The sequence below is a fragment of the Equus przewalskii genome, chromosome 10 (genome assembly GCF_037783145.1).
Source record: "Equus przewalskii isolate Varuska chromosome 10, EquPr2, whole genome shotgun sequence".
Taxonomy (NCBI): Eukaryota; Metazoa; Chordata; class Mammalia; order Perissodactyla; family Equidae; genus Equus; species Equus przewalskii.
The window spans coordinates 44,476,178-44,485,681 of NC_091840.1; the positions used below are offsets into that span (position 1 = coordinate 44,476,178).

The 9,504-nt window shown below is 52.2% G+C and overlaps 1 protein-coding gene and 1 non-coding gene across 2 annotated transcripts; one reads left to right on the plus strand and one right to left on the minus strand.

Moving 5' to 3' along the window:
- Positions 1-1,126: 1,126 nt before the first annotated feature.
- On the minus strand, positions 1,127-2,422 carry LOC103559625 (uncharacterized). The gene is made up of 2 exons (XR_011523563.1): positions 2,240-2,422; positions 1,127-1,616 (listed from the first exon to the last, which is right to left on the minus strand). It is a non-coding gene; the product is annotated as an uncharacterized protein (transcript).
- Positions 2,304-8,732, plus strand: GEMIN4 (gem nuclear organelle associated protein 4). Its single transcript, XM_008533299.2, has 2 exons — positions 2,304-2,497; positions 5,373-8,732. The coding sequence occupies exons 1-2, from the start codon at positions 2,488-2,490 to the stop codon at positions 8,537-8,539; spliced, it is 3,177 nt and encodes a 1,058-aa protein (XP_008531521.2). The 5' UTR covers positions 2,304-2,487; the 3' UTR covers positions 8,540-8,732.
- The last annotated feature ends 772 nt before the right edge of the window (positions 8,733-9,504 follow it).

Below are 9,504 nucleotides of genomic sequence, written 5' to 3' on the forward strand. Positions count from 1 at the left end.
CATAATATCCTCCAAAAAAGAGAGAACAGCACAATTATTGTGCAGTGTGGCTCATGCCCAGCTTATAGTTATAGGGAATACGTTTGTCATCACTGCTGTCCTGGGTATACTTCACATTCTCAAGGAATGTACTTGGTTTATAGCAGCTTCCGGCAAACTGGTGAACAGAAGATCCTGAAGAGATCTGGTGAGATTTGGTTTCTTCGTCCTCTGAAGTCTTTGTGGTTTTTGCTTCTATTGTTTAATGGTCTTTATGAACTGGAGCTGCCTGATGTCTATGAAAATAGTTTTTAATTGAGGAAAAGTATTGGGGAATTCCATGCCCCAGCAGAGCTTTTTCCCTGGAATGTCTTTAATCATGCCACTGAGCACTGTGTCCCAGCACGGCAGCACTCTGCATCAATGCCTCCATGACAAGGGGCAGAAGCTGAGCTCAGGTACTGTGGCCCTCGCATAGGTTACCGGGTGTGTTGTGCTCCTAAACCAAAAGCCACAGACGTACTTACATACATGTTGTCCCACCAGCATGCCCCAGCAGAGACCAAGGTTAGCCATGGAGTGGTCCCAAGGAACTTGGCTGTGTGGCCTTAGAAGAGTCTTTCAGAGGCTGGGATTTTGAAACCACTGCTCCAGTGTTTCTCAGCTCTGTTGTGGTGCATCAATTACTTCACTAAAAGTTTCACTTCCCTCAAAACATTAACTTCATCAGGCCTGTGTGCAAGTAGGCGCTGTCTGTAGTAGGACTTGACTAGCTTTTTGGAAGACAAGGCCCCTTTCTCCTCTGAAATGGGGGTTTAGTGTGAATCCATAACCCCTGAAGAGATAAGGGACCTCAGCCTCCCCTCCCTCCTTCCCCTCTCCCCCAGAGGGGAGCTCCAGAGAACCGGCTCACTGACCTCAAGTCTTGGGCATTTTCACAGCATGATTCTCCCTTCAGCCTTCTACTCCTGCCAAATAGCTACCAACACTCTGGGAATAGAAAGACTTTACTCAGAATCAGAGAGAAAGCCAGTTTTGATGGACTTTCCCCACAGGAGAGATGCTTTTTATATATTGTGGACACCTGCCCGGGACTCTCACAGTCACTTAGAGTTCCTCGCTTTGCCAACAGCAGACAATCACTGTATGTGGTGTAAGTGATTTATTGATGCCCCAGCTATGGTGGTTACGTTTCAGGACACTTGCGCCATTCAGGTCTTTTAAAAAGCCCTTCTCCCCGCGCTACCTCATTCTGATTGACACGCTACCTTCCTTAACCAGTATCATTTTTCTTCAGTTCTTCCACTTTGGCAACATAGATCCTCATGGCGTCCATCTTGGATATCCCTTTCTTGTCGTTCCACGCGTCCCACTTGGCCTTGGCTTTCACGTCTGTGGCGGGCGGGGCCGGGATGTTGCAGTCGCCCTGGGTAGCCTGTTTGTAGAAGCTGTACACCAACAGTTTCTCCTGATCGCTCACAGGTCCCTTTAACTGCTTGATAGCAGCACAGGCCAGCTCAAACTCCACCTGGCACATTGCGGGAGCTCAGGCCGGCCCCTCGGTCCTTTCTAGGTGGTATCTGGTGCTAGAAACTGGAGGGTGGACAGTTAGAAACACTTGAGGCTGGTGATTAAGTCTGGGAAGAAGGAAAGGGGAGAAAAAGAAACGGTAATGTGTGAGAAGAACATAGGATATTTCTGTGTGTTTTCTCGGAAATCAAATGTGTGTTTTTATAAAGTACAGATTGCAAACTAGAGCCCACTGGATTGCATCTGCCCCACAGTTCTTGCACAGTGCATTTTCTGGGGAGAAAGCCCATTAACATTTCAAAGGCATCTATGATGCCAGAAAATTAAGGTGCTGCTGCTGCTGTCAGAAGGCGGAGCGCTGGGGAAGATTGTAGGCTGTGGGGCTAGCGGAGGGGTCAGAGAGCCTGAGAGCGGGATAGCCGCTGCGGGGGCGGAAGCCGCTCGGAGAGTGGCGCGTCTATGCTGGTTAGGGGGCGGTCTGGGGAGGGGCATTCCGTGTGGGTGAACTGTGAGCGGGGGACCCCGGGAGTTACCGAGCAGGGGAGCATGCAGGGTCAGGGATGGAGTAGCACCGACCAGGACTCAGGAAGCAGGGCTAGGCAGGGGACTGGACAGATGCGTGGCCGAGAGCAGCAAGGAACAGGCGGCGACGGGGCCTGGGGACCTGGGGCGGGCGGGGCGGAGGGAGAGGGAAGGGCGGGCCCGCCGGGCGGGAGGGAGGCGCCGGCACCTGCTTGTTGGCCGGCTGGAGGCCTCGGGCCGATAGGGGGCGCTGCGGGCTCGTTGGTGAGGATTGCGCGTGCGCGCCGAGCAGCAGGACGCGTGTGCCGACCGCGCGCAGCCGGGGCTGGGACTGGGGCGGTCCCTGAGGCGCGGCCTATTGTCCCGCCCCCCGCGCTGCCCATTGTGCCGTGGCGCCTGCGCCGCGCGCGGCCTTGCGGGGGAGGGGCGGCTCGTGCCGCTGCCAGCGTCGCCGCCATGGACCTAGGTGGGTGTCCTGGCTCTCCTGTTCCGGGTCTGCCTGGGCCGCATCCCGCAGCGGGCGACCGGGCGGTGCTGAGCGGGCCCGGGCCAAGGGGGAGCTCCGGGGCGGGGAGGGGTGTTGGAGGGCCAGGTGTCCTCGGAGAACGGGGGTCGGGAGGCCGGGCTCTAGCCCCGACCCCGCCGCGCCTTGGCCGGCGGCTTGCCACTCGGGGCGCCTTTCCACGCGAAAGGCCAAGCGGATGTGAAGTTAGGGTCCCTGCAAGTGGACCGGGCTCGTGCACGTGTTTTGGAACATGCTGGGCTCGAGGACGTGCCGGGGAATCCCGGCTGCCCCGACGGTGTCATTTATTGAACGTCTAAGTTCTTCAGCAAGTGCCTTAGGCTCGTGAGGTCCTCATCGATAAAATGTACCCGCCTCACAGAGTTGAGGGGCGTTTGCGTGGAGAGCACGTGTATAGGGTCTGGTACGGAGCCAGCGTTCCTCCGACCAGCGGTTGTGGGGAGGGGTTGCAGCAGCCGAGGGGGCACGTGCAAGTCGATTCAGAATCCTCAGTGGCAAGGCTGAGAGAAGCGAGCGGGGAGCAGCTAATATCGGTGGCTCCCGCCCAGCCTCCCACCCTGCTGGATAAGACCAGGAGGCTGTTCTGGGAGAATTGGGGCACGGTACCCCAAGATGTGCCAGTTGTAGTAGGCTGTGGAGAAATGGTTGGGTCCCTGTCCCCAGCCACTTCTTCAGTGGTGGCACGGTAAAGCTGGAAGAGTTCGCAGCCCTGCAGCTGTGGTGATTTCTGTCCCAGCCGCACCGCTTTGCAGTTGTGACATCCTGAGCAAATTGTTTCTGAGTCTGTGTTCCCATCTCTAAAACGGCAATAGTCCTCCAAAGGTTGGCTTGAAGATTACAAGAGATCTTATATGCATAGCACCTGGCACAGAGCCTGGCACGGGATAAGCACTTAAACATAACGAGTGGGCACTCACAAGCACCAGTTAACCAGCAGTGATAAAACACTTGGGATGCTCAGGTAGTAACTGCTTCTGGGACTTATTCCCTTAAATAGCACGTGTATGTCCTTATGGATTATGTCTCTGGAAAGTAGGTGTTGGGGGCAAGCATCTCAGCTGAGCTGATAATGCAATAAAGTTAAATTTACAGTCATAAGGGAACATATATGGGAGAGCAGTCTGAGCCAGAAAGAAGGGCCAGGACGCCTAGAGAGAGCCCTCAGTAGCCTAACCCTCCCTGGGCGTCTGCCTCGGCTGCTGGGAGCCAAGGTGGATTGCCTTCACCATGCTTGCCTAGGAAGACTGAGCCCTTGGCCTTTTGCTGCTCCCTTAAATGGTCGGAGGGGCCGAGTATTCTGTAGTCTCCTGGAAGCAGGATTCTCTCTGTTGGCTCCTGGCATGTGAAAAGGGGGAAAATGTGTTCTTGAGGGCATGAGGGACTGACGAAGGAGTGGCATCTCTGGGCCTTGGGAGCAGGGGAGTCAGGAATACTGAATAGTGAGCAGTGTTTGTACTCTGATGTAGTTTCTGGGCCAACAGAACATACCTGAGAAAGACCTATGTCCTTTCTCATTTCTGAGCTGGGAGAGGCCAAGACTAGTGACAATATTCTGGTTCTGCCAACAATGGAAGGGCTTAGGGAAACCAGCATTTATTGAGCAGCTAATCAGGCTCTTCGTAGCCTGACTCTTATCGTAGCTGTATCATACTTAACCCTCAGCAGCCCTGGCACATGGGATCGAGAGCTAACAGCACCAACCCAGGGCCAAGGGCTCAACTAGCATATAGCATTTGATCCTCCAAGTCATAATATGAAACCTGTGTTATCCCCACATAGGCAAAGGGAAGCTCAGGGAAGTAATCTGTCCAAGACCACACTGCCTTTAAGTGGCTGAGCTCGTATTTAAACACGTCCAATTAAACATCCCAAGATGCCTCCTTGATAAGGCTGTGTCGATTCATGGCTCACTGAAGGAAGGACTTTTCCTTCTTAATCTAGTGCAGTATTTTTTTCTGCCTACCTCTCGGTTTCTACCAGAGAACCAGGGCCTTTAGTAGCTTGTTCTCCTTGATGGAAAGAGCCATGGAATGAACTGTTTCCCTGAAAGGCGGAACATCTGAAATCTGGTTGCAAGACAAGGCTCTAAAGGAAAAGGGGGAAGGTAGGGCTTGTCTGATTGCTTCTGGACCCCTCCTAGTCTGCATCCTTACTTAGAAAGTCAATTGTCATGTCCTGCAGTACGTACTTGGTGGCTCCTGTGGTTTGGTGCTGTCCTTGTGCTGTCCACTCTCTCTCTCAAGGTGTTCCTCCCCAAATCCTCTGCTGGCCCACCCTTTGCTGGAGGGCCTGGCCTCAGCCGTCCAGCTTTTCCTCTTCATCTGCTTTTCCTGCAGGATCTCTGTCATTTCCTTGGTTCCAGTGATCCCCTCTGGGCAGATTCCTCCCCGAGTCACTTTTCAGGGCTGACTTTCCTCCTGAGCTTCAACCCCTCATTTCCATTGCTGGAGGACATTTCTACCTTAATGTTCTGCCTCAAACTCCAGATAACCAAATCTGAACAGTGTTCCCTCCAGACCTGTTCTGATTCTCCTGCCTTCCCTGTTTCCAATTGGAAACTGTTGTCATCCCAGTTCCAGGCTAGAGAGCTGGGGATCCTTTCTCATTCCTCGGGTAAGTGCTTTTGACTCCAGCTCTGCAGCGCCTCTTAGAACCATCCCTTCTCCCCCCTCTCCCATTGATTTCATTTAGAACCCTTATCATCTCTAAGCCTGATAATGACAGCCAGCCCACTAACTGCTGTCTCTCCCTCTAAGCTCTGCTTACTGTTTTGAGAATTTTTTCACCACACTATCTTATTGGGCTTCTCTCTGTGCAGGACCCTTGAATATCTGTGAAGAAATGACTATTCTGCATGGGGGCTTCTTGCTGGCTGAGCAGCTGTTCCGCCCCAAAGCATTGGCAGAATTGACAAAGTCTGACTGGGAGCATGTTGGGCGGCCCATTGTGGAGGCCTTGAGGGAGATCTCCTCCACAGCATGCTCCCAACCCTTCGCCTGGAAGAAGAAAGCTCTGATCATCATCTGGGCAAAAGTTCTTCAGCCTTACCCTGTCACCCCTTCTGACACTGAAACTCGGTGGCAGGAAGATGTGTTCTTCTCCGTAGGCAACATGATCCCTACCATCAATCACACGGTCCTTTTTGAGCTGCTCAAGTCCCTGGAAGCTTCTGGACTCTTTATCCAGCTCCTAATGGCCCTGCCCACCACCATCTGCCGTGCAGAACTAGAGCACTTTTTGGAGCACATGATGATTGACACTTCGTCAAAGGATGTGGCCTTTTTCCTTGATGTCTGGTGGGAAATGATGAAGCACAAGGGCAATCAGCAGGACCCCCTGCTCTCTCAGTTTAGGACAATGGCCCATAAGTACTTGTCCTCTACAGATGAGTTCTCCCATCCTCCAAAGAGGTTTAAGTCAGACCCAGATGTGTGTCCTACCATGCCACTGTTGGCCATGCTGCTTACGGGGCTGAAGCAAATTCAAAATAGAATCCTGTGCCCTGGGATGAAGTGCTGTGCATTAGCCAACTTGGCTGACATGCTCACTGTGTTTGCACTGATGGAGGACGACCCCCAGGAAGTGTCTGCAACTGTATATCTAGACAAACTGGCCACAGTGATCTCCGTGTGGAATTCAGACACCCAGAACCCATATCACCAACAGGCACTGGCAGAGAAGGTAAAGGAGGCAGAACGGGACGTCAGCCTGAGCTCACTGGCCAAACTCCCGAGCGAGACGATTTTCGTGGGGTTTGAGTTCCTGCGCAGCCTGCTGCGGGAGTGGGGGGAAGAGCTGCAGACCATGCTCAATAGCAGCCAAGGGACCAATTATGACAGCTATCGGCTGTGTGACAGTCTGACTTCCTTCAGCCAGAACCTGAAGCTGTACCTGAATACCACGGGCTTGTCCAAGGAGGAGAGGCAGGTAGTCTCCGAGCTGGCAGAGTGTGTCGAGGACTTCCTGAGGAAAACAAACAGGGTACTGAAGAACAAGGGCTTCGAGCAGGACATCACCGCCTCGATCGCCATGGCCATTATTGAGCAGAAGATGGACCGGCATATGGAAATGTGCTACATTTTTGCTTCTGAGAAGAAGTGGGCCTTCTCAGACGAGTGGCTAGCATGCCTGGTTAATAACCAGGCTCTCTTCCGAGAGCCAGACTTGGTGTTAAAGCTGCTGGAAACAGTGATAGAAGTCAGCACGACAGACAGAGCCATCCCCGAACCTCAGCTCAAACAAGTGATCAACTTGATCCTGGAATGTTATGCAGACCTGTCACTTCCAGATAAAAATAAAGTCCTCTCAGGTGTCCTGCTTTCCTGGGGGCGAAAGGGCCTCTCTGAGAAGTTGCTAGCTTACTTGGAGGGGTTTCAGGAAGACCTCAATACGACTTTCAACCAGCTTGCTCAGAGTGCCTCTGAACAGGGCTTGGCTAAAGCTGTAGCTTCTGTGGCCCGCCTGGTAATACTGCACCCGGAGATGACAGTGAAGAAAATGTGCAGCATGGCTGTGGTCAATCTCGGCACCCATAAGTTCCTGGCTCAGATTCTCACTGCCTTCCCGGCCCTTAGGTTCACAGAAGAGCAGGGTCCAGATCCATCCATCACTTTCATGGTGTCATGCCTCAAAGAAACTGTGTGGACAAAGTTCTCTACACCCAAGGAAGAAAAGCAGTTCTTGGAGCTCCTGGGCTACCTGGTGAGGCCTGTGAAGCCCCAGGGGATTCCAGTTGCTGCTCTTCTTGAGCCAGATGAGGTGCTAAAGGAGTTTGTCCTGCCTTTCTTGATGCTAGATGTTGAAGAGGTGGACCTCAGTCTGAAGATCTTCATCCAGACTCTTGAAGCCAATGCGTGCCTGGAGGAATACTGGCTCCAGACGTGTTCTCCATTCCCCCTCATCTTCAGCTTGTGCCAGCTCCTGGATTGCTTTAGCAAGTACTGGCAGCTCCCCAAGGAGAAGCGCTGCCTCTCCTTGGATGGCAAGGATCTGGTGATCCATATTCTGGAGCTCCTCTGTGAGACTGTATTAGCTAATGCCAAGACCTTCTCCCCAGACACCTGGATCAAGTCCTTGTCCTGGCTCCACCGGAAGTTGGAGCAACTAGACTGGACTGTGGGCCTGAGACTGAAAAACTTCTTTGAGGGCCACTTCAAGTGTGAGGTGCCAGCCACACTTTTTGAGATCTGTAAGCTCTCTGAGGATGAGTGGACCTCCCAGGCCCACCCTGGCTATGGGCCAGGCACAGGGCTTCTTGCCTGGATGGAGTGCTGCTACATCTCCAGCAGCATCTCTGAACGGATGCTCTCCCTCCTGGTGGTAGATGTGGGTAACCCTGAGGAGGTCAGATTGTTCAGCAAGGGCTTTCTGGTGGCCCTGGTGCAAGTCATGCCTTGGTGCAGCCCCCAAGAGTGGCAGTACCTTTACCAGTTGACCAGGAGACTGTTGGAGAAACAGCTCCTGCATGTCCCTTATAGCCTGGAATATATTCAGTTTGTTCCTCTGCTCAACCTGAAGCCCTTTGCGCAGGAGCTCCAACTCTCCGTACTCTTCCTGAGAGCTTTCCAGTTTCTCTGCAGCCAGAGTTGTCGTAATTGGCTTCCTATGGAAGGCTGGAGCCATGTAGTCAAACTCCTCTGTGGCAGTCTGACCAACCTCCTGGAATCAGTGAGGTTAATACAGTCAGTTGGCCCATGGGCCCAAGGACAAGAACAGGACCTGACTCAGGAGACCCTGTTTTTTTACACTCAGGTATTCTGTCATGTTCTGCACATCATGGCCATGCTCCACCAAGAGGTGTGTGAACCACTCTACGTTTTGGCCTTGGAAATCCTCACCTGCTACGAAACGCTGAGCAAGACCAACCCTTCTGTTAGCTCCTTGCTCCAGAAGGTAAATGAGCAGCGCTTCTTAAAGTCCATTGCCGAGAACATCAGCCCTGAGGAGCGGCGCCAAACCTTGCTGCAGAAGATCAGCAACTTCTGACCTTTGTAGATCAGAAGACACTGGGCCTCAACTTGGTGGGGTCTGCAGGGGCTAGAGCTGAGAAACACAAACTTTTTGGTTATCTGAAATTGTCCACAAGCCAAAAAGTATATGGCAATAATGGTGTAAAGAAAGTAGTTTCTTAGGTATTTGTAACATACAAATTATAATAAAAGTCTCTTGTTTCCTCTTGTCTCTTTTGAGTCTTTCTCCTCAATAGTCTAGATACACTCTGAGACTGGGCTCAGCTAGAGTCTTAAAGATCGAGTCAGGCTGGGAGGAGCACGTTCGTAACTGGACTTCTCTACCCTAGAACTTGGGAAGTCAGTCCAAAAGCGAAACCGCCCAAGCGAGACAAATTACAAGCTATGTATGATGTTCCTTTGCACTGAAACCCTCTTCCAGAGTCATTCTGCAGTGTCCTGGAAAGGGCAGCAACTAGGAAAAGAACTCTTCTGCCACCAATTGGCCATGTGATTTGTGTGGTCAAAAGGCCCATACCACTGTAAAAGGAGAGGATTGGACCCAGAAAAGTCAATGTTAGGGGGCAGATTAATGACCTCAAGAAAATGGTGTCTTCCTGGTTGAGGACTTCTGCCATACGGTCTTAGCTCCAACCATTCGGTCGATCCGGAAGGGGCTGTGCTAAAACCAAGTCTGGTAAACACATCTCTGCTGTGTTTAAAGGGTGGGTGTAATTATCTTCTGCCTGGGGTGGGTTGTCATGGTTTTCAAGAGTGAGAGCAGGCAGAAGCATAAAAATGCAAATTAAAGGTGTCCAGGGTGTATTACAGAACTATGAGAACTGTTTGGTGAGGTGTTTAATTTGGGAGGCAAGAAGGGAAAAGGATATATCCCGTCGCCTCCTTCATATCCATACCCTCACTCAAAATGGGGCATTATTCAGGTCCCCGCTCCCACCTAAAGCGGGCTGGCTCTGTGGCCTACTGTTGGGTTTCCACCCT